General features: G+C 39.4%; 1 protein-coding gene across 1 annotated transcript in view; it reads left to right on the top strand.

Moving 5' to 3' along the window:
- The window catches only part of LOC124135061 (neuronal acetylcholine receptor subunit alpha-10-like), a 111,501-nt gene that overhangs the window by 45,175 nt on the left and 40,889 nt on the right, over positions 1-25,437 (top strand). The window contains exon 2 of the mRNA XM_046500239.2: positions 17,443-17,588. Coding sequence (XP_046356195.2) covers positions 17,443-17,588 — 146 coding nt within the window. The remainder of the gene's footprint in view (positions 1-17,442; positions 17,589-25,437) is intronic.

Consider the following 25,437-nt stretch of genomic DNA (forward strand, 5'->3'; position numbering starts at 1 on the left):
GCCAAATTTGAATTATCGATTACCATCTGTTCATTATTCATATGACACATAAAATGTACATCTAAACATCACTTCTGCGCTTCTTCTTTTTTTTGCAGAGTATATATATATATATATATATATATATATATATATATATATATATATATATATATATATATATATAGGCCATATGTTCCTGTGTTTGTTCAGATTAACAATTGACTTGCCTTGCATGAATTTGTGACGGGTGACACCGGTGGGGCAGGATACGCTCACCTTTTCGCGAACACCTGGTATCATCACATTTTGATAGTGGTGTAGTCAAATGTAGATGTTATAGTCTTGTTATAACAGTACAATCGACTCTGCCTTTTAGCAGATATTTCTCGTGAATATGGAAGCGGTTTTGTCGTTATTATGTGTGAGCATTTTAATAATGCATATGTACGTGTGTAAGTATTTAAACGTAGACTTACATGCAGGCATGTGCGTATGCTTGTAGAACTGTCAACATACACATTCATGTTCTGACTTACGTATGCTTACCAACATTTTGCAAACTCAGTGTTCGTTTATGAAGGCACGGTGTCACCTACTTGCATGCAAATTTACTTACTCATGTGGTATATATATATACCTTTAGAAATAGCATAACGTTAACACTTCACCATCATACTACTCAAATCAAGTCAAAGAACACACGATTCTTTCATATTACCATAATTATGCTGTCATGCCATGACAGAGAAGCTATAGTAATATGATAGAATTGGACGTACTTATATTTCTTTTGAGTAGTATGATGGTGACGTGTTAACGTTATGCTATTCATAACCGTTTTTGCAAGCTTTATATATGATGACGTTATATATAATGGCTTGCAACAGAAGATCTACGGTAGCTCTATATATTATGGCGTTATATATTATGGCTTGCAACAGAAGATCTACGGTAGCTCTTTGATGATGTCCCGCAGCATCGCCCTGGTCAGATAAACGAAACATAAAAAACTAGCGTAGTTAATAAGAGTTAATTGTGGACATTTATGTACGGTTATGCGGAGTGTTTATTTGATAAACAAGACCCAAATCCGTCCCATATTACGATAATATTGTCTATGGGAGCAATGAGGGCATTATGAATTAATCTACTAAAATATGTCGACAAATCCAACGGATGGTTAACTATGAATTAATGTCAAAAGCAGTAAAACGCGTTTGCCCTTAACAACATTACCGAATCGATTAAATATGCCAACATTTCCTAGATCACAACTTGTTGTTTGCGATAAGCCGTTATTTGTTGCATTAAATGACGACAGTGTTTATTCTAGCATAAAACGTAAAGGGAATGGCTGGAACGATTATATGAGTAATGCGACACACACGCAACGTGTGTGTTTTTAGTAAAAATGAAATTACACGGTGGGGAGTCGACCGTGATTATTACAGATACAGTAGGTGACCAAATACTCGAACAAAAGAAAACTTGCAACTCTAATGATAGTTGGCCTTGACTGGAACTAATTTGGGGTGGGATGGGCAGGGGTGATAAATATTCAATGTTGGATAGAAACTGAAAAGACAGAAAGTCTGTCTCTTTATTTTTGTTTTATTTTAATGTCGGTTACGCATACAGCCGGATGCAGCTGTTTATATACGTGAATGCAGCTTTACACGCATGTGACATATACAGAAATGTGACCTATTCAAGAAGATGACATATTAAACGAAGGTGACATGTAAACAAAAAGGTGCCAAAGACACGCACGTCACATGGACACGAAGGTAAAACAAGCACGAAAGGGACATATATACAATGGTGACATAAACACAATGGTGACAAATACACAATGGTGACATATACACGAAGGTGACATATACACGCGGTGACATTAACATACATGTCACATAACAATGGTGACATATACACAATGGTGAGATTTACACGAAGGTGACATATACACAATGGTGACATTAACATACATGTCACATAAAAAAATGGTGACATACACAATGGTGAAATGTATACGAAGGTGACATGCATACGAAGATGACATGGTGGCATATTCACAATGGTGACTTATACACAATGGTGACATATACACGAAGATGACATGGTGACATAAACAAAATGGTGACATATACATGATTGCGAGATGGTGACATAAACAAATTGGTAACATATACACAATGGTTGCATGGTGACATATACACGATGGTGACATTGACACGATGGTAACATATACACTATGGTGACATATACACGATGGTGATATATACATATTGGTGACATGGTGACATATACACGATGGTGACATAGACACGATGGTTACATTTACACGATGGTGATATATACATAAAGGCGACATGGTGACATATTCACAATGGTGACATATACACGATAGTGACACATTCACGATGGTGACATACACCATTGTGACAGACACAATAGTGACAAATACACGATGGCGACATATATACGATTGTGACATATACATAATGGGGACATTTACACAATGGTGACATATACACAATGGTGTCTTATACACAATGGTGACATATACACAATGATGACATATACACGATTGTGACATATACACGATTGTGACAGACACAATAGTGACAAATGCACGATGGCGACATATATATAAGATTGTTACATTTACACAATGATGACATATACACAATGGTGACATATACACAATGGTGACATATACACAATGATGACATATACACGATGGTGACAGACACAATAGTGACAAATGCACGATGGCGACATATATATAAGATTATTACATTTACACAATGGAGACATTTACACAATGGTGACATATACACAATGGTGACATGTACACAATGGTGACATATACACGATGGTGACAGACACAATAGTGACATATACGCGATGGTGACATACACACAATGCTGACATGTACACGATGCTGACATGTTAACGATGCTGACATGTTCACGATGCTCACATACATGTATACATGAAGAACATATATTAAAGAAGATTCTCAAGGTAGTGTTAGACAAATGACCCTCCTAACCCTTGACCGATTTGGAATATTCCAGTGATTACGGCTAATACGTGTGCACCAAGATTTCAGCGGAGATACTAATGCACTCTAAACACAGCAAATCATTTTCAGCAAAGGATGTCTATAATTCTCTTCCCACAAGGAACAGAAGACGTCTAATTTGACTTCGCCATAGGGCGGCACAAGCCGCCTGCAGAGACCTATCCCTACCAGTTTGAAGCACAGCCATTTTCCCTCCAACTATTTGTATGGAGCGGTGATTTCAGGTTAACGGTTGGAAAATCTCTCATTATTTTAGTCCAGATCACAAAGCCTAGCCCTGGCAGTGGAGGGTTGTGATTATCCGCGCAAGGGCTCGTGGCCATTTCAGATACATAATCACTGAACTGGGACATGAGACCTTATTGATATGTTGCTAAGTTGCGAGAAACGTAACGAGACACCCACAAGGCCTAATGATCACAAAACGATTGTATAATGCTTGTGTCATCGGCCGGGAAATCTCGTCTTGTCTGGTTTAGTTCCTCGGGAATATGGCCATAAACAGGATTAAAAATATAGGTCTTCTTACAGTGCCTGCCTGAGGTCAAGGCTGGGATTTGTTACGCAACATTACTTGTTCCTTTATAAACATTCAGATGACATTCCAACTGTTTGGCTGTAAGCACTGTTGTGAGAGATTGTGGAATAATATGAAGCTGACAGCCGAAGTTTGTAAAGTAAATGAGATTTCGATGGATTTGGACCATGGTTACAACATTCAAGACCTTAGTAATGCTTTCAAAATGTTTGATGGTAGACACGTGGAGGGTATTTCCATTGTTGACGAATCAGAACACATTTAGTATCTGATGCAATTCCTTATTTGGACTTGTTTTGATCGTATTTGAACGTGTGCTTTTTCAGGCCTGCAATTGATTTGCCTTTGCGTGTGTTTGTGACGGGTGCAACTGGTAGGGCAGGACACGCTCACCTTTTTGCAAACGCCTGGTTTCATTGCTATTTAATAATGATTCATAAACACAGTTATGTTAAAATGGACTCTGATTTAAGGAGATATTTTCTTATAATTATGGAAAGTGTCTTGTCGCTTTTATTTTGTTTTGTAGGGAGGTATGATTTGAGCGGTCAATACTGAAGAATGAAGATCAAAACGTCAGTTTGCAAAACGCGAAAAAGAACGACATTATGCTTTCAAATCAGTGTCACGTGATTTGGTCACATGACAGGTTTCAAACATGCGGGGAGTATAAAGTTGAAGACTGTGATGAAATTAGACTGGTCTGAGAACTGTTGCCGACTTGATTTTATAAAATCAATTGGTACGACCACAGTGACTGGTTTTACGATCGCTGTAACATTTTAATCACACATTTTCGGATGAGCTCACCGAGACATCAAATAAACGGGTTTTTTTACTTTCACAGGAGAGAGAGAAGGTGACAAAAATACCTCATGATCTCAAGGTCGCTGGGGTTGGCAATGGCAACATAGCGAAAGCTTAACCAACCAACCACGGACATACTAGTATATCCATTTCAACAATATTGTTTTATTGTTTAATTGTATTGATGCTGTTCAACAGGAGCTCTTGAAGCATGACGAGTTAGGGGATGATGCTGGTCATAAATAACGTCAATGTAACCCATCCTACACTTCCATTAACACCAGGGGACTAGGAAACCATTGTAATATCAGATTTAACTTCTCTTGTAGTCACCGTGTTTTAAACGGAGGCAGCCCGGCAACTTGTTGATGAGTTGAGTTCTTGCGTATGTGAAATGTGTTTTCTGAATGGTTCAACCGCAGATGATATATGACTTTTAATGACATAATGGTAGTCCCAAAATAGAATCATTCAGTGCTGAGGGAAGCTTTATACCGTTATACTACACAAAAAGCAATCTTTTTGACCGTCCGATGTGAAGGTCCAAAATTGCCAATTGCAGAAAGTAATAATTCACGCAGCATAAAACAATAAAAGTATTTTACTGCGAGGATGAATTAATTGCAGGATTAACGAGCCGTTGAGATTCATCTATATACTATATGTAGACCTACCCAGAAGTAATGGGTTGAAAGTTGGTATTTCCGGACTAACGGATGCGAACTAACGGGTATGGAGTTAAGGGCATACGGACTAACGGGGTGCGAAATAAAGGGGTACCCAGTAACAGACCACGGAGTCTGGTGTAACGAGGTACAGATTAACTGGCTACAAAGTAACGGGGTATGGAGTGACGGGTACAAAGTAACGGGGTATGGAGTGACGGGTACAAAGTAACGGGGTATTGGACTGACGGGTACAAAGTAACGGGGTATTGGAGTGACGAGTACAAAGTAAATGAGTTTGGAGTGACAGGTACAAAGTAACGGGGTATTGGACTGACGGGTACAAATTAACGGGGTATTGGACTGACGGGTACAAAGTAACGGGGTATGGAGTGACGGGTACAAAGTAAGGGGGTACAGATTAATTGGCTACAAAGTTACGGGGTATTGGACTTACGGCTACGAAGTAAGGGAGTATTGGAGTGACGGCTACAAAGTAACGGGGTACGGAGTAACGGGTACAAAGTAACGGGGTATGGAGTGACAGCTACAAAGTAACGGGGTATGGAGTGACGGGTACAAAGTAACGGGATATGGAGGCACGGCTACAAAGTAACGGGGTATGGAGTGACGGCTACAAAGTAACGGGGTATGGAGTTACGGCTACAAAGTAACGGGATATGGAGGCACGGCAACAAAGTAACGGGGTATGGAGTGACGGCTACAAAGTAACGGGGTATGGAGTGACGGCTACAAAGTAACGGGGTATGGAGTGACGGCTACAAAGTAACGGGGTATGGAGTGACGGGTACAAAGTAACGGGATATGGAGGCACGGCAACAAAGTAACGGGGTATGGAGGCACGGCTACAAAGTAACGGGGTATGGTGTGACGGCTACAAAGTGACGGGTACAAAGTAACGGGATATGGAGGCACGGCTACAAAGTAACGGGGTATGGAGGCACGGCTACAAAGTAACGGGGTTTGGTGTGAGGGCTACAAAGTAACGGGGTATGGAGGCACGGCTACAAAGTAACGGGTATGGTGTGACGGCTACAAAGTAACGGGGTATGGAGTGAAAGCTGCAACGTAAAGGGGTATGGAGTGACGGCTGCAAAGTAACGATGTATGGACTGACTGGGTACCACTGTGTATGATTACCGATACTCTACAGTATATGTTGCGGTCATGAGTGCGCCTTTGTTGCATATAACAGATCAGTTGAGCGAGAGAGACGACCACGCCAGGCTCTCATTACAGTTCCGATTGAACGTTAAAAGCATTTGCTTAACAAAATAAAAGTATTCATTTTTCTATTCCTAGGAATAAGGGATTAAAGTGCATGACACACAGACACAACTGATACAAGCCTAATCACACTTTCTACATAAAACCACTGGACGTGAAAAGCAAATGATACATTAGTGACATTTCGTGACAAAATTCAATGACATTTCTTGTCGGAGTAAACGCCAATATGTACCTTAATCACCGATTTCTCGTGACGACTAGGTGATATTTGTTGATAAATGTTCTAAATGACATAACAGGACCATCTAATTCACGTTTTGTCGGACGTATGGCCTGTTGTCACGAGCACACATGGAGAATCGAGATGGTCATGTATCTCCCAACCAGAGACATTGCCAGACATCGACCGACGGCCAACACGCTCACTGGGGCACGGACAAAGAATTAACGTGTTATTTGCAGAAATGTAGGGTTTCCTAGGTAAACACACTTGTGACTTCGAGATCTAGGAAACCCGATACATATGAGTCAAGTCCTCGTGGAGACCTTAGATTAAGAAAATAAGGCACACTCAGAGCTATAGATAAGCTTTGGGTTATTTGGATATCTTACCCAGGGGTGTGATTTTGTTTGGGTATTCATTTTTTTAGAGGGCATTCATTTTTTTATTTTTTTACTGACCTGTTTCTTATCCTTTGGGTATTTGGGTATTTACATGTTTCGTAACATTCCCTGTATAAGTACACAATGCCATTTAGAAAGTGTGCGGATGATTTTGTGGAAGCCTCGGTGGCTGTGTGGGTTAGATCGCTGACTTTGTGTGCTGGCGATTAGGTGCCTCACTCCCGTGGGCTCGAATCCCGCACGGGACTCAACCTAAAAAAAGTACGAGAATCTGTACTTAACTTAGAAAGTGTTATCCCAAATATAATATTTCTTCCCTGTATATTATGTATATATGTAGTATACCCGTCTCCGGTAAGCCAGTTTTTTGTGTGCAAAACCTAGCATTGTAAGAAAGGTGTTATTGTTTTATTTACCAATCAGCGACTAATTGAGATACAACATGTACATTGACTAGGCACGATGTGCTTTTCAATTGGCATCTATCAGTATGTTTGTCCAGAAGCTTTTCCGATGGCACTGCCAGTAAGTGAATTTGGCGATCGGCTGATATACAATCATTTCATCTAATAGTTGTAATAAACGCAATCGTTTAATCTAATAGTCATAATATACGCATTAGTTTTATTTCAATCGCGTATTTTTAGGTTTTGTTTGCGTATTTGATACGCTAGGATTTGATTTGTCTGCGTATTTTACGCAAATACGGAGCTTATCTCGAGCTCTGTAAAAGCCTCTGAGTGACAGCTTGCGTGAGTATGTGGTTTGGAATAAACCAAGAAATGGTTACATTAACAGGCTTAGAAGGTTGATATAATCCGATGTAAGCAGTCAGAATAATAGTATAGCCGTTCATAATCAGTTACCAGATTTCCTGGTTAAGCCTGAGCTTATATTATTTCTAATGGTGTTGTTATTTGTTGTTTCTTAATAATGGGTGAGTAAATTGGGTTAAACGCCGCTTTTAACAGTATTATTAATGTGGGAGGAAAGCCCGAAGTGATACAGGTCTCAGACGTTTACCACTTCGGTGAAACCCACAAGCACGGGTATGTGCCGACAAACCTAGAAACATAATATGTCTTTATAAGTGAGTGAGTATGGTTTTATGCCGCTTTTAGCAATATTACACAACATCACGGCGGGGGAAACCAGAAATGGGCTTCACACATTGTACCCATGTACCCTTCGCTGTAACCACTAGGCTACCCCACAACCCCAGTGTCTTATAAAAATGTTCCATCATGCCAGTGTTTCTTCTGTTAACCAATGTGAGCCCAGTTCTCATTTAAAGGTGTGTACTTTCAGATTTGTATAACCTAGAATATACGTCCCGAAAAGTCTCATTGGGCGATTATCAAACAACCATTGATACCACTCAAAACATCACAGATTATCTTATTGTTAGCTTATAGCCCTTAAAGCATGCTGAGTGAGTGAGTATGTTTTTATGCCTCTTTTAGCAAGCAATAATCCAGTAATATCACTGCGGGGTACACAGGAAATGGGCTTCACACATTGTCCCATGTCGGGAATCGAACCCGGGTCTTCGGCGTGACGAGCGAACGCTTTAACCACTTGGCTACCTGACCGCATGCTAAGCTTTTATTCAATTAAGGATCAAGATCAGAGGGATACCGAGAGCCTTAGTTGTTCTGACAGCGACGAAATTATTGAAAGAATCACTAATGGAGATGGGTTCTCTAGTTTCTCTAGTTCTCGTCACTATCACGTTGCACAACACAATCTGGTGGCATAGTGGTCCCTTCTGTAAATGTTTCTCGAGAACAAATAATATACATGATGGAAAGTAATCGTTGCTAGCGTTTTCAGGAACAGATAATTGTTTTAATTTTTTTAAATATCGCCCACCTCTCCACCCCGAGAATATCAAAAAGCCTTCATCAGAAAAAAAAGACAACCGCCTCAGTGTTTTCATGACCCATCCAACAATACACAACAAGTAGTTTATTTCAAGCAAGTTATAGCAGATGTGAGCTGATGAAAATGCAAGAAGAAAGATTAATCCCCGAATTCTCACAGGTTACTTTTAACAAAGAATGTGAACCTCGGCTTCAGATCGACATTTTTTACTAAGGGAGGATGTAGACAAGATTACAAGTGTCAATCTCCAGCAATTACTGGAATACCATTAATCCAGCAAACGTCAAATTCAGAACAACTCCCTACGAATTCGCCTCATGTGGAGTGTTCAGCAAATAACCGGCGTAGTTTAGACTGAAAAGGAATTCAAGGCATGATATAAATAGTTCTATTAAATAAGGACGTTAATATTCGACCAAATTAAGCTTAAATTGTGAGCGCAAAAAGTGAAGTAAATGAAGGCCCTGTTTGTAATCACACGGCAGCGATCGTAATCATCATTTCCTTAATAAGATCATAAAATAGGCTGAAAACCTTACAAAGTTAACTCGATTAAATCTAATTTGTTTCTTTAACTCAAAGCTATTTAAATGAAGAAATGCTATGTCGCAAAGCCGCACAGAGGGCTGCCTTCAATGAAACTCTTGTTTGCCTTGTACGTTGTGGTGTACGATAACACAGGAGACCATGATTGATTTTACTCCAATATTCGTATAATTTACAGTTATATGTTCCCGTTTGTTGTCCAACCGAATTACAGACATTTTAGTGAACACTGACATCAATCAAGAACTAAAATATCGAATCGGTTTTTCATTCATTCAATTTAAATGTTTTTAGAGAAATCTACTAGGTTTAGCTATGTCATGTCCAACTTATATATAATCTCTCTTTTTATGTTCGCCTTAAGATGATTTTACCATAATTCCTTTATAAGCCCTTGACTCGGGCTAGGATTTCCTACATAAGTGCTTTTGACACCTTAAAGGGTCCACTGGACAATCTTGTTGGACTGTGAGTACTCTAGGCTTACTGTTGTGTTCCGCTTCTTTGTGGGGATTTGAAATCCCGGAGGGATATCTTACAAGGGATGGTCTTGATAAGATCATCGTGAATGAGTGAGTGAATTATGTTGTCGTAATTTAAGTCATATCGATCAAATATTTCGCAGATAATATTATACGCGTTGGTTATAAGCAGCTCCACCAGAAACTGAAAAGGACGTTACTCTTTATACCATCAGTGGAACAAAGGAATACATAGAAATGTATTATAATCTTTTTTTAATTCAAAACAAATCATAATGACAGCATACGAGTGGTATGTTCCTTGTGATTCTTTGTCTGAGTCATGAAAATGATTGTTATATATTTGATAGATTTCATAAATCATTGATACTATGGGACGACATTATTATAAGTCGCTGTACCGTGTTAAGGTTTGTACGTGCATCATACTCCTCGGACATACATAAGAACCTTGAGTCGAACACTTGTTTGCAAAAATTAGATATCAGTACGTAAAATCAATGTAATCCTGATGTTTGATTTCGTATTACCTATCTGCCCGAGTCCAGTGATACTTATTTGTTTGTTGTTTAACGCCACACTCAGCAATAATCCAGCTTTAGGTCGACGGCCTGTACGTAATGGAGCCCGCACCAAGACAATCCAGTGATTGATATTATAAGCACGATCACTGTACCTGGGGTATTGTGCCGAGCAATCAATTACTGACCACTCCTGGCAAGGATATAATGTTTTGGGGGATGACTTTATCAAAACACTTTCTTTTTGTCTGTTTTCACAGCTCACGTTTTCCAAAAAATAACACTGTTATTTTGGGGGATAAAACCTGAACACAGATTAATTTATTCCCATTTTTAAACAAATGTATATGGTAAAAATATATCCCAAGTACCTTCCCAGAATATCAAATGGTCGGTTCCTTATAAACACGTAGAGTTTTCGAAGACATGGCGGTATTAGGTATTAGTGGGTCTCGGGTTTCAACACTTAGAGCAAAGTATCCAGACCAGAAGTAGTGCATCAAGGTCTTAGGAAATGCAACTCACGTGATCATTCTCGCCTTCCCAGAAGCACTTTGTTCTGTCTTCCTAGCCACTCTGGTTGACCAAACAAAGAAGAGCATAAAATCACCAGTTCCCACACTAAAGCATGGTGTTTGGATATGTCTACCATTGATTGCCTGATGTGCTAGACATGTTAGAGAGTCATATTACACATTACTACCATAGCCAGACTTGTTTACCATCCACTCTTACAGACTGTTTCCTGATAGAGGAATTACAGTGTTTGAGCCGCATAATTCTCCTCTTAGAGACACAAATCCTGTAGTATCTCAAAGTTAGAAGAACTCGGGTTTCCTTTTCTTATGCACACCCGAGTAATCCTTGGACTTATAAAGTAACGGTGCTTATTACGGGCGTCTGACGTTCAACCACGAACGTTCATCTAAGGAATGAAAACAATTATTTAAGAAAATTGTTCAGTGAAGTTGCATAATGGTACAATATATAAACAAAATGTTAATAAAATAGAAACAAATAGAGATGTAATAAACTTCATTAAGACTAAAAAATAGTGTCCTTGTGATATTTGTTTCCCATTATTCCATTCTCAGCAACCAAGGATATTACTAAAACCAGAGTTTAATACGTTTCGTATAAACTGTGATAATGTTGTAACTTTTTAATGTCACGAATATATATTCATTGAAACACTTTGGAAGTTTGGACCCCGTTAATCAGGATAACAAGCATTCTTGAACATCCTGTTTTCATTGTGCAACGTTAGGCAACAAACAGACACTCAACGTTTTGTGCAAATTCTGCAAGCGGCGGGTGCTACAGATAGAGCACGACATGCTACCCATGCGCGAACATCGGGTGTCATGATTCTTGTTTAGTGACCCCTTCATGTCATATTCATCTCTATTTTGCCTTTTACGCCAAATGAGTGAGTGAGTGAGTTAAAATTTAACTTCGCATCGGCAATATTTCAGCCATATAGCGACGAGACCAAGTTTAATATGTTAACAATTGAGTCATTTAAGCAAGGAATATTTAAAATCAATTCATGCATACCATATTTAAAAACAATTTATGAAACACATTTGAGCATAACAATATAATACAGTTTTAAAACACGGGCTATAGGCCACCAGTAACCAAAGCTAGGCCACCTCACTGGGGATCATAGGGACTTACAGTACCTCTGCTTCCTGCATGATACCACTTTACGCCAAATTGAATATGCAGAGAGTCGAGAATATTCTACATAAGACGTCATGAACTTATGTATACAAGGTAACATCACACCATGCACATGATTCCTTAACTTGTTTATCCGACCGATTTTACTGGTAACAGTCTGGAGTAGCAGGGTTTCAGTGGACATGTGTGTCTTCATGTGCATTATGGAAAACTTTATGCATTTATGAAAAAGTTCAACATAGATGTCACGGAATGGGTCGAGGGCAGTTGATGCACCTGTTTCTTGTATTGAGGTGAATATCATATTATGTGTTGTAGGATCGGCATGTTATTAATGCCCGGTCATTTCGAACCTCGTTAGCTAGAAGTTCAAAGTTGAAATGCCAGGAATTATATACTATTCAATTTGTTTTCATCGATATTGTAATTGCATATTAAAGACTCGGTAATTTTCGATACGGTGATGCAAACAGCTTTATGACAGTGATGACTTCAAATAGAAAAGCAATGGAGACGTCATCATTCATGCAATCGAGGACGTCATATTCAGCCATGGCTCCATGAATGGCCACGATGCAATCATTTTGATGAAGTGAAGATGATGTGGCTCTACCATTGAAAAATACATATAACAAAGAACACGAAGTATATATTCTCATTGGTGAGGTGAGGTGTAATTGGGTTTAACGTCGCGTCCAAGATTATTGCACTTATATAGCGACGTGCATGCACGTGTGTGTGTGTGGCTGCTTGTACTAGTCCGGATTGATGCCGATTTATAGTGCTAGCACACTTAGATACCATGTCGCAGTTTGTACTAGTCCGGACTGATGCCTATTTATAGTGCTAGCACACTTAGATACCATGCCGCAGGTTAACATGAATAACATGAATACCCCACTCAGACACAGTATACCGACCAGTCCTTATTTTAGCCCCTTAATGCCGAGCGCCAGACAGGGTAACTACAAGTACCATCTTTAAACGTCTTTTGGTATGACGCGGCCGAGGATCGAACACCGGACCTTTCGCTCTCCGGGCGGACGCTATACCACTAGACCACGGAGGCGGTCAAGATTGGCATGACTGTAGTGAACTTTGTGGCCATCTATTCCCATGGGTATTGTATATGTATCAACACAGTCACTGTTGCTGAAATAGCGTTGTCTTGCATGAGAGTAGTTGTCTTCTGCCCACTGGTGTCCATGAGTCATCTGATTAGTTGCTGGAGTAGCGTGATGATTAGTAGAATGGGGGATTAGACACACGTGTCTGTCTGTCTGGAAGTCGGCGGTCAGAGGCAACCACTCGCAATAATCTCTGGCGCAGATTCCTCATGTCTGTGTAAACACACTGGGCTGTTAACTTGAAGGGGCCAAGGGGGTGTCGAGATTGATTGGGTCTTATGAACCTGCACATGGGACAATGGAACTGTTGGATTACATGTTCAACTGTGGCACAGCAGTGTGGACCATAGAACGTCACTTGCAAAATAACTGGCTTGTATTCATGTGCGTAGTTAGGGTGTATGTTTCTGTGGGACTCTTGTACACTATTTGAAGTTGAATATACTACTACTACTACTACTACTACTACTACTACTGCTGCTGCTGCTGCTGCTGCTACTAGTACTACTACTACTACTACCAACACCACCACCACCACCACTGCTGCTGCTGCTACTGCTAACAACATCAATATTGATAATGATCTATGATTGTAGGGCGTGGTTTGCTTAACGTTGGGGCTCTTCATGATAGAATTGCACTTTTATGAAAACATTATTTTACAGTTTGTCAATTGATTTTGTTGATGATTCTGTACTGCTATCAACCAAGCAAAGTGCCATATCAAATCGGCACAGGCTCGGATTTTCAAGGGAAGGCTCCCTGAACGACCATTGCGTCGAGTTTGTGTGCAGAGTGTTGAGAGTCCTTTGCTTGAAACATGTTGGCTAGCCTGAAAAAGAAACAGAACACTTTCTGTTTTCTGCTCAGGGACACTCACTTCCCACAAGAAACCGTCAATGTGGGATTTTGCATCAAAATGTAAATATGAAATGTAGATAATGCAATGAATGTAATGAGACTGTCATACACATTGTCAATTGATGTCCAGCTTTGGCACAGATACAGCATCTTAAGCGACATGATGGAGTGGTTAGATCTTTTTATTACCTACTTCGCCATGCTCGTGGTTTTGACTCAGAGGTCCATCCATGGTACGACCCAGAATGTGTAGAGGCGTCATGAAAAGTTATAATTCTTTGGAATAGGCCTACATGTATATACAGCCTCAGACGTATACAAGTCCAAAAACCTGACCTTGTCCTTTTTGATAAATCCAATCATTTATATTATTTAATTCTCTGTCTCTTTTGACGCTAATGTGATTTTTAAGATTCCGGGAAAACATGGCAAATGTGCTGACCTCGCTTACGAAATGTCACGCTTGCATCCCAAGTACCAAGTTTTTCGACCCATTGTTCTCAATGCCTTTGGTTTGATACCTCCTAATCTCTGCAACAAAATAATTGAATAAATGCAACCAAACCACTCCCATAAGACATCTATGCTAAAAGCAGACAGCAGTACGAATGTTTATGAATCATTACCAGTTGGTAATGACACAAGAAGGTGTTCGCGAAATATTAATGGATTCTTCCCCCCGGTGGCACCTATCACAAACACATGCAAAGGCAAGTAACGTGTTCATCCGAAATAACATGGGAACATAATTATTGTCAAAATAGTAATTGAATCGGGTCTCTGACGCCTTTAGATTAGGAAATATCATTCGCATATACACCATAAAACGTTTTGAAAACTTTACAAAGACCTTGAATGCTGTATCCCTTATCAAAAAACTTTTGAGTATGAGTGAGTGAGGTTCTACGCCGCTTTTAGCAATATTCCAGCAATATCACGGCGGGGGACACCTCAAATGGGCTTCACACATTGTACCCATGTCGGGAATCGAACCCGGGTCTTCGGCGTGACGAGCGAACGCTTTAACCACCAGGCTACCCGACCGCCCCCTTTGAGTATGACGTTTACTGAGGCGTTCAGCTTGGCGCTGCTGGAATAATGTCCCACATGAAGGGAAAGTTGGATGTTACACAATTGACGTTATCTCCCTGGTGGACAGTTTTTTGTAACTCTGGATCTTTATGCATAGTTCGAATATGAAACAAATGAGGCGGTCTCTTTACACGTTCAGGTGGGTAAACACGTGTAAGGGAATTGGCAATTTAATCATTATTGAACGACATCTGATCACCGATGCACCCGAAACTTAATTAAACCTTCTTTGCTATATTCCTGTGTTTTGGGTTTGCCAATCCGAACAGAAATCCCAACTCATAAGCATAAAGAAACAGATCAGGCGAGTCGAGTGAAATTAGTGTCATGGGGATACCTACTTCTTGCCTCAATGTCCTACTCCAAATGTCACATTGTTGCTGTCGGTCAGAAAGTTCAGCTTTTCACATATTGTTTTATCAGTAAACTTCAGATGATATTTGCATATTTGTTTTATAAATTGTATTGAACCGTTGACGAGAGAGATGTAAGTATATCTACGGTCACCACGTTTTGTGAAATAATCCCCATCAAGGAATGAAGTTTTTGAAGTTGTGTGGGATAGTGGTGTATAGAGTTGAAATAGCCAATGGTCATTTAGCTGTCGATGAAAGACGTGAATGAGAATTTTGTTTACGCCGCTTTTAACACTATTCCAGATATATCATGAATGACGACACCAGTAATCGTCTTCACGCTTTTTGCGCTTGTGGAGAAATGAACCCGGGGCCTCAGTAGTAACAAGCGAACGCTCTAACCACTATGCCACATCTAGTCACCTTTGTTAACAGCGTCGACATATGGGACTGCGTTTCAAATGACAAAGGCCACCATTTGGCCACATAATCCCAATTTTATGTGCATCTTACCAAAAGCCCTGAGAACATGCGAGGCATCGCCCATTACACTCAAACGATTTTCCTGTTTAATGACTTCCTGCATCGTAAATACCCTTGAATCACATTCGCTTCCTTCAGAACTAAAAACTTTTCCTATTAGTGTACAGTGACAGGAACAAGGAAATATAACGGTAACTTGAACACTTCCTGTTGCGGTATGCAAGAGCTTCTTGTTGATTTTTGGAGACGGAAACATGATTTGTTTGCCTAATTAGACATGGTATATGTAATTCGTTTAATTTATACATCGTTAATTACTTTATGCTCTACTCTACATCATTTCCAAATAGCCTCTATCGACATAATTGATGGTATGTAACACACAAGTCACATATCATCAACCATTAATCTACCCATTACAAAATATAATTTACATGTAAAAATCGATTATTTTCGATTATGAATTTCGTGTTACGTTATTACAAAGTTAAGTAAGTCACCCTAAAGACCGCAACGCCGTATGTCTTTGCAATCATGAACTTCTAAATGTCATAGTTTTCATTGAATACAATTGTGAGTTTAGGTTACAGTCGTTATAAAATCAAAAAAGAATATTCACCCCTTTCCATTTTTTGTAATGAATCATGAGAAACGAGAAAGACAGGGAGACAGTACTGACAGTGGTAACTTCAAACCGTCAACGCCAAATGTCAAACCTAACGTTAAAAGGCTCCAGAATTAAGGGTACTTTGTGTAATTACGTGTGTACAGTTTTGAAATTGATTCGAAACAATGCTTCTGGGCTATGTCCTACTGTGCATATATAATTACACCATGGAAAGTAGTAAATGCGACAAAAAATATTTCGATAACCATTAGAAATCTTCATTGTTCTATTCCAAGTATATCATGAGCACGTGTTTATGAATCAATGTCAAACACTGATGATACCAGGTGTTCGCGAAAAGGTGAGCGTATTCTCCCCACAGCTGGCACCCGTGACAAACACATGCAAAGGCAAGGCAATTGTTCCCCTGTAAAATGCACGGGAAGATGTGGCACAAGTCAAAATAGGGAATTGCATCGGACATAATGTTTGTGATTGATTTGACAAAATAAAATTATAAATACCAAACATGTCACAGACATTACATCTGACAACCGTTTTCATGTGGATTTAAAATCACATTATCTTTTTCTTTCTAAACTATATATTGAATGACCCCGTCGACAAAACATGATACAACATGTACTCAGAGAATTACAGTATATGCATTCCCTGTGGACCTGTGAAGATCCGGGGTAGAATAGCAACCGCCGTTATAAAGCTGGAATATTGCTGAGTGCGGCGTTAAACAACAAACAAACATTCCTTAATGTGTCAAGATCTAGTCATTAAATATGTGTTGACAATGTATATGATTACATGTATTATTATATATGTTTCAGTGACCATGTCCCTAGCGGACGACAATGAGTACAGGCTAGTGAGGGACTTGCTACAAGGCTACGACAAACGCATACGACCTTCAATCAACTCCAGCGAAAGGCTCAACGTCACATTCGGGGTGGCTCTGGCTCAGATTATAGATGTGGTGAGTAGATTGACGTTCGAAGAGATAGTTTGCATTTATTAGGGTGAGTGAGTTGGGTTTAACGCAGCTTTGAATAGAATTCCAGTCATATCACGGCGTGTCAGATTAATGTGGGAGGAAAGCCCGACGTTTTGCAGGTCTTAGAGGTTTACCACTTTGGTGAAACCCACGAGCACGGGTATGGTGCTCACAAACCAATACCATTATCGGGGCGAACCGGGATTCGAACCAACAATCATAGGATTCTTGCGTGTCCAAGGGGCGCAACTCTGCACAGCGAATTGTGGCGCCTTAAAACACGGGGACATCCGTGCCCCCCATTTTTTAAGAGGGCCCTCTTTTGCCCAATAGTCCTATGTACTATTCCCCCTTTGAATTGGATATTTATACTTTTCCTTGATGCACAAAACTAAATTTCATTGTATTTAAAGTTATATTTAAATAGAATGACATATCTAATTATCCCCATCTAAAGGTGAGTGGTATATTAAAGAATAAGGTAAACTTTTAGTAATCGTTCATCAATCACTTTCAATCCATGCGGTAGACTACATATAACGGTTGTTAAGTTACGATATGCGTTTCATTGTCGCTTAATGACGTTACTTGCAATAAAACAGTCTTGGCGACGCACAGAATGGGTTTCTCAACACTGTGCCTATGTTGGGATTCAAACCCGGGTCTTCGGCGTGAAAAGCGAACACTGTAACCACCGTGATGACTCTCCCAGCCCGATAGCAAACGTTTGTTATTTAAGGGGGCTGGGTGTTTCTGCAAAGAAAAATATTTGTTCCGGAAAATACCCGAAAGAAAATTTTGCCTCAGGTTTTTAAACAGAAATTGTTGGGTGCAAGAAAAAATGTCTTGTACAAAAAATAAGTCTTGAAGTACTGGCCGAAAACATTCTGTCTAATACGTTTTCCAGGCAATTCCCCCCACAGTAGGGCGGTGGGGTAGCACAGCGGTTAAAGCGTTCGCTCGTCACGCCAAAAGCCCGGGTTCGATTCCCCATATGGTTACACTGTGTACAACCCATTGCTGGCGTATCCCACTGTGACTTTCGGGGAATATTGCTAAAAGCGGCTTTAAACCATACTCGCTCAAACACTCACACCAGAATATGAATCAACGGTCCCACGGGTTGCAAGAAACTTTACAAGGTCAAGTTCATATGTCACTTGCCGTCGACTAATAGCACAAAGGTTCACGTACCTGTAAGAGACACGAACCCTAATGCCCCAGCTGTCATTATAACACTAAGTTATTACATCAGCCGTGTACACTTTAGTTACATAGCCATGGGGTAGGGGCAAGTCAAGATGCTGAGAAGCACAAGATGACAAAGGTAAGCAGACACTCTTTGAAAGCTGCCAGTGCGTTTATTGGGTTTTGATCAAGTTCTAAAAAGTATCGCCAACAATAATTACACCTCGGTCTTGTTGATGAAGTGGAGGCCTTAATGAGACGTCCCTAAATTGATTTAGTGACATTTCAAGGACTCGGGGAGGACGTGGTTCTACGGCAGCACTCTTCGTGTCCATCAGGCCTGAGTTTTAATCACCCAAGATTGCAAGATTTACTCAATGTAACCACATCGCGGGCAGGAAACGAGAACTCCCGATCTGAAATTGCTTGCCACATCAAAGTTAGTCGCATGTCCAAAATCAATCGGTCGACATTTGGATGTGACTGACCCTTTCAGTGAACCCCACTGGTGTGATGGGACGGAGCTTCCACGGTCACCTGAGGTCCAAGTGTCTCTAGATTGAAGCTTCTTTGAAAACAGGATGAAAGATATTCTATATCCGACAAATTACACACCACTGTTCTTATGACAATGTTTTTTGGCACTTTGTATAAAATACGTGCTGTCGAGTCGAGTTGGGAAGTTGTTAAATGTTATCGTACTCTGGGAAATGCATCTTGAATTCTTCAGAGGAAAGCTGCCCTTTTGTGTGTGGCCTACGTACTTTGATATTCTATCAAATCTCAAAGACGTGAAAATTGATGATGCACGTAACACATTGTCAGGGTACACGTTTCAACATCTCCTGCATACTTTTTAATGTAACTGTATCCGTAAAACATTAATATCGTTTCAGTTGCTACATGATACGACATCTTGTAGGTTAAGGAGAATATAAACTGCCGAGGAAAAGATAATATACACCCATGTTTAATGGTGGTTAAATTGAATCAAACAAAAAATGGTTATTCGATGGTGATGTAGGATACAGGTATCATTGTTGTGTTTTGGACCTTACGTTTGTATTTTTTGTTAAATCTAATTTCATGTGTATACTTTCTTTTGTCCGACAGTGGCTAACACTAAAAGCATACTTCATTATGTATGTTTTCCATAAAAGCGAAAGTAGAACATTTGTTTGAATTATTGGTTGAATCTGATTCCCGCAAATGGTATTATTGTTACTTCAGTATTCGCTCTCTGAGCTTCATTATAAATAACATTTTTGTATCAACTCTCAACTCTCTGCGTGATTTACTATACCGGTAAAACGAACAATGCCCTTGTTAGCTCTCGATATTCTGAACATAGGTGGGGCGGTCGGGTAGCCTAGTGGTTAAAGCGTTCGCTCGTCACGTCGAAGACCCGGGTTCGATTCCCGACATGGGTACAATGTGTGAAGCCCATTTCTGGTGTCCCCCGCCGTGATATTGCTGGAATATTCCTAAAAGCGGCGTAAAACCATACTCACTCACTCACTCTGAACATAGGTGAATGACAACGCTCAAAAAGGTATCCCATTATCACATTTAATAAAACACTGAAACACAAGACAGTAGACATTTATTATAACTGTTTCCATGTCTCTGTACATTGATGTTAACTGCCGAGCAAAAGAAGGTCTACACCTATGTTTAATGGTGACAACATAAAACAAACAAGATTATTCGATGTAGATGCATTTGATACGGGATACGGGTAGCGTGTAGAGTTTCGGTGACTGTTTTCAGCCTAGTAACGTTTTGATAATGCTTGTAATTGTTTGGTCAATTTCCGATTTTCAAGCGTATACTTTCTTTTGCCCAGCAGTTTATAAATCAATTCTGTGTTTCAATAACTGTAATGTTGATTAAAACTAATGACATTTTGTTCTCATAAGTAGCACATTGTTGTTTCTGGTGGTACATACAGAATGTCATCCTGGTGTCTCTCGATATCTAAGGCACTGGTGGCCAAGTCGTCTAAGTCGCCGCGATTCGCTGTGAACAAAGCTATGTTTGTGGGTTCGAACCGGTTCGCCCTGATTATGTTTCTAGGTTTGTCAGCACCATACCCGTGCTCGCGGGTTTCGCCGAAGTGGTAAACGTCTGAGGCCTGCATCACTTCGGGCTTTCTTCCCAAAGCTAAAACGCCGTCATATACCTGGAATACTGTAAAAAAAAAGAAGTTAAACCCAGTTCACTTAATTTTGTACATCAAGTATTACAGCACTAGTCGATAAAATCTAACTCTGAGGGATAATTTGGAGTTTCAAACTTTTATCCTCGAGTGAAGATATTTTTCATCCCAAATCAAACTTTTCAGTTCGCGTTCAATGATAGCATTCTAACGACACCTATAGCTATCTGTCATGTTTGTTTGATGCTGCTAATATAGCCGCACGCGACAGCCTTACTAATTGAAAAATAAAATGACAATAAAGCTCAAAATACGCTGAGAATATCACTTCGCTTACATTTGTATGATTTAATATGATTAAACCTCGAAATGGAATATCAAAGCAATCCATAAACATCGAAAATTGGAAATATTACTTGAAAAAGGTTCTATAATGGCGTGTAGAAACCTCATCTGTGACATCCATCGGGGTCACATTTCAATAAACACGTACTATCTTTATTAACTTTGGTAACTAAAATTACATTTACAAACAAAACCATTTTTCGTGGCAATATCAGGCTACTCGATTTCCCATTAAAATGTAGTTTCTTGGTAAACAGAGCCAAAATCGAGAACGAAGTCATTTGCCCTTGGAGACACCACACGTAACCTGTATTTCATCATGGTGCAAAACTCATTCGTTTTGCGAGCGTATTCACCAATACACCCATTCGTCACCACTCGCCCCTTTCCGTAACCTGCAAGAAGACTCGTCCCCCTATCGATGAATGTTATGTGCGAAAATACGACAAACCAATCAGAATGCGCGTATGATTTCAAGTTCTTTTCTTTTCCTTTTAGATAAATGTCTTTCTTTTCTTAACTAGAATCTAATTATTTTCAGATTGACTGAAATACAAATAAATAAACAATAATTACTATTTTGATCAAATGATGCATTAATGCAAATAATCATAATGACATTATAAATGAATTAACCTAATAAAATTGACTACCTTTCAGTGACATGAAATACTGTGCAAAATGTAAACAAACGATGAAAAACACTTTATGACTAAATAACTGCTCTAAAACATTTATACACATGTAGATAATGATAAAATAATATATATGACAAAATTTGGCAAACTCACCATTGTTTTTAGACTCTTTTATCCTTAAAACCTTTTCTCATTTCTTTCATTCTCTCATGCATGCTGCATGCTTTTAGGGCCACATGGAAGATAATACACGATACTAAGCAGTTACGCCCCTTGGCATATTATGATGAGTAAACATAAATTTGAATGGAGAAGAAATGAAATATGAATTAATACTTGCCAAAAACGAAATATGATTTATATTTTAATACTTTGATAACAAACAAAGGAAATATGATTCTGAACTTTGAAAATAATAACTTAACAATTTTGACGCTTACACATACTGTATAATTCCGCACGTCCCGATGTGGATTAAATTGCATCTGAAATATATATAATATATGGGGAAATGTAAGTGAACCATTACGCAACGAGTTGACAATTGTTTTAGGTATGCCCGTTTGCGCTAAGACGGAACCCGGTCACAAAAATGGCCATGAGCGGGGCACGAGTCGCTATTCGGCCTGTCCCGGAATAACACGAGTTGGTCACGAATGCAATACACCTACAGTCCACCACCAGCGTTGCTTTGACTTTGCCGAATTTGTGCGCTTCGTACTGGGTGACGTTTGACATGATTAGTACACATACGTTAAAAAGGTTATCAGGGGAAAAACATCAGTCAATAACAGGGGCGATGGTTCTTAGTTTTGACTACGATTAATTCACATTATTAAGTTTTCCACTTAGTCTTTTATTCATTGTCTTCTCTGGCGTTGACGTTTTATATTTAGTTGAACTTGGTCGATGTTTCTGCTGGTGGACTGAAGTCCGCGAGTCTCATTATAATCTCAGTGGCATTTATCAATTATGCTGAGTCAGCTATAACAAAAGTTTCTGGGCCGAGACATTAAACCTGCCCCCTACTGTTTTGCAACATTAAAATATTTCGTAACGTTTCTCGGTACTTATAAACAGCAGACTATCTAAACTTGTACACAGCAGACACAATTCAAAATTAACATATCGTTTTTAGTTTCACAATAGGGAGGACATGTTCACCCTTTTTGCGAACATTTGTGTTTTCACTTATTTGCAGTGATCCATTCACATAATTTTAATCTTTTTTGCCTTTAACGCCCATGGAAACTGATTTGAAGGATAATCGAGACTGGTTAATGTCTGGCGTTGACGTTTTGTATTTCTGTACTTAGCTGAATTTCCTCGGCTGGACGAACCCCACTGTGTCCCGTGTTGAATGTGTATTTTGGGCTGGTTAGAATAAACAAGACATGCCCTCCTGGGTTCTCAATTCTCTATTGTACATGACTGAATACAAGAAAAAATCAAGTTCGACGGCCTCATGGCAATGTTTGGCGGGACCAGCACATTTTAAAACGTAATGGATCTACAAAATTCGCACACATGCATGAATCTCTCAAACTGTCTCTCAAATACTCGAGTTTAATCCCAAGAAACCCACTAAGAAGCAGACAGTCGTTCTCCACACAAACGACGCCAGCAAAACCTTGCACACCCACGACTAGAATACAGTGCAAACAGATAAAATGCCGAAGCTCCAATTCTAACTGAACCAAAGTGTAAAACCTGTTAACCAGGGCGATTTTAGATGATGTAGGATCAGGTTTATGGCTTTATATTTAGCCTGTTACATGCCCCTTGAGCATAAAATAAGCTGTAAATATTTCGTAAGTGTTTCGTCGGATTGGGGAGACCCTGCTTGGATTACATAACACTTCAAAGACCCCCTCTGACTACTACTAAACAGTGATGTAGATGTTGACAAGCAAATTACTCTCAAAGAAGATTTGGTCCAAGACTTCTAGGTAATGTAATGCTTGTAACACTATTTCAGATGATTGTTATATGATTATTACGAAGGAGATGGCGCTCAACCGTAATGTAGTTTTCTATACATTCCAACTGCTGTCTTATTTTCAAAAGAGAGAAATGATATTGGTTTCTTCATCTCAGTGCGACTGTAAAAATTTGGCTACACTCAAATTACATGGAAAATCATACTCGATGATTACCCACCTGACTGTTTCAATCAGAAGCATGCTATTGTGATTTGTAACCTTTGAGTGTTAATTAAGAGGCATGATATTGTAACATCCAATTGATCATGACAAATCAGAGACATGATATTGAGATTTGAAACATCTGAATTACCAATCAGGATCAAGATGTTCAGACTTGAAATTCTTCATTAACCATTGGCATCCTATATTATTATAGTCTATTTAAGGCTGTGGTCATCGTCCCAAGGCAAGCGTGTCCACTAGCTTATATCAAAGTCTCGATTTTACCCTTGCAAAAACATCAAGCCCACTTTACTTGGCTCGATCGTGGCCCCACCTCGCATAGATCACGAGTTGTGTCCCTTGTAGTGAAAATACAAGGTATCCAATATCCAATCAGATCGCTGTTCTTAGCTCGTACGACTGCCGTAAGTCAACGGTCACTTTAGCGCTAAGATCGCTTTGTACAACGGCGCCGTGGTCAGAAAGCGAAACCACTCGCGACTTCATCCCTGACAGACAAACAAAGGCAATCGTTGAGGGGTTTAAAAAATGGAAAAGAATTATTCGTGTCAACAAAGACAAGCAGGGAAAGCAATTTCATACGCATGTGTACCAGTAGAGTTGTGTTTAATGACTGTTCTCATCATCGTACTACGGAGAGCTGATTTAAAACTTGGAAAGACTTAGAAAGTACTTGTCTACTCTTAATTGTTGAAAGAACTTTAGCGCAAATTCGGCAAGCTATATGGCAGCGGCCATGTTTTCGGAACCCGGATGTTTATTTTATAAAAAAGGTCTCTGATTGGACTAGTCGATAAAATCTAACTCTGAGGGATAATTTGGAGTTTCAAACTTTTATCTTCGAGTGAAGATATTTTTCATCCCAAATCAAACTTTTCAGTTCGCGTTCAATGATAGCATTCTAACGACACCTATAGCTATCTGTCATGTTTGTTTGATACTGCTAATATAGCCGCACGCGACAGCCTTACTAATTGAAAAATAAAATGACAATAAAGCTCAAAATACGCTGAGAATATCACTTCGCTTACATTTGTATGATTTAATATGATTAAACCTCGAAATGGAATATCAAAGCAATCCATAAACATCGAAAATTGGAAATATTACTTGAAAAAGGTTCTATAATGGCGTGTAGAAACCTCATCTGTGACATCCATCGGGGTCACATTTCAATAAACACGTACTATCTTTATTAACTTTGGTAACTAAAATTACATTTACAAACAAAACCATTTTTCGTGGCAATATCAGGCTACTCGATTTCCCATTAAAATGTAGTTTCTTGGTAAACAGAGCCAAAATCGAGAACGAAGTCATTTGCCCTTGGAGAC

This window comes from Haliotis rufescens, unplaced genomic scaffold (genome assembly GCF_023055435.1).
Source record: "Haliotis rufescens isolate VD_foot unplaced genomic scaffold, xgHalRufe1.0.p SCAF_10, whole genome shotgun sequence".
Classification (NCBI taxonomy): domain Eukaryota; kingdom Metazoa; phylum Mollusca; class Gastropoda; order Lepetellida; family Haliotidae; genus Haliotis; species Haliotis rufescens.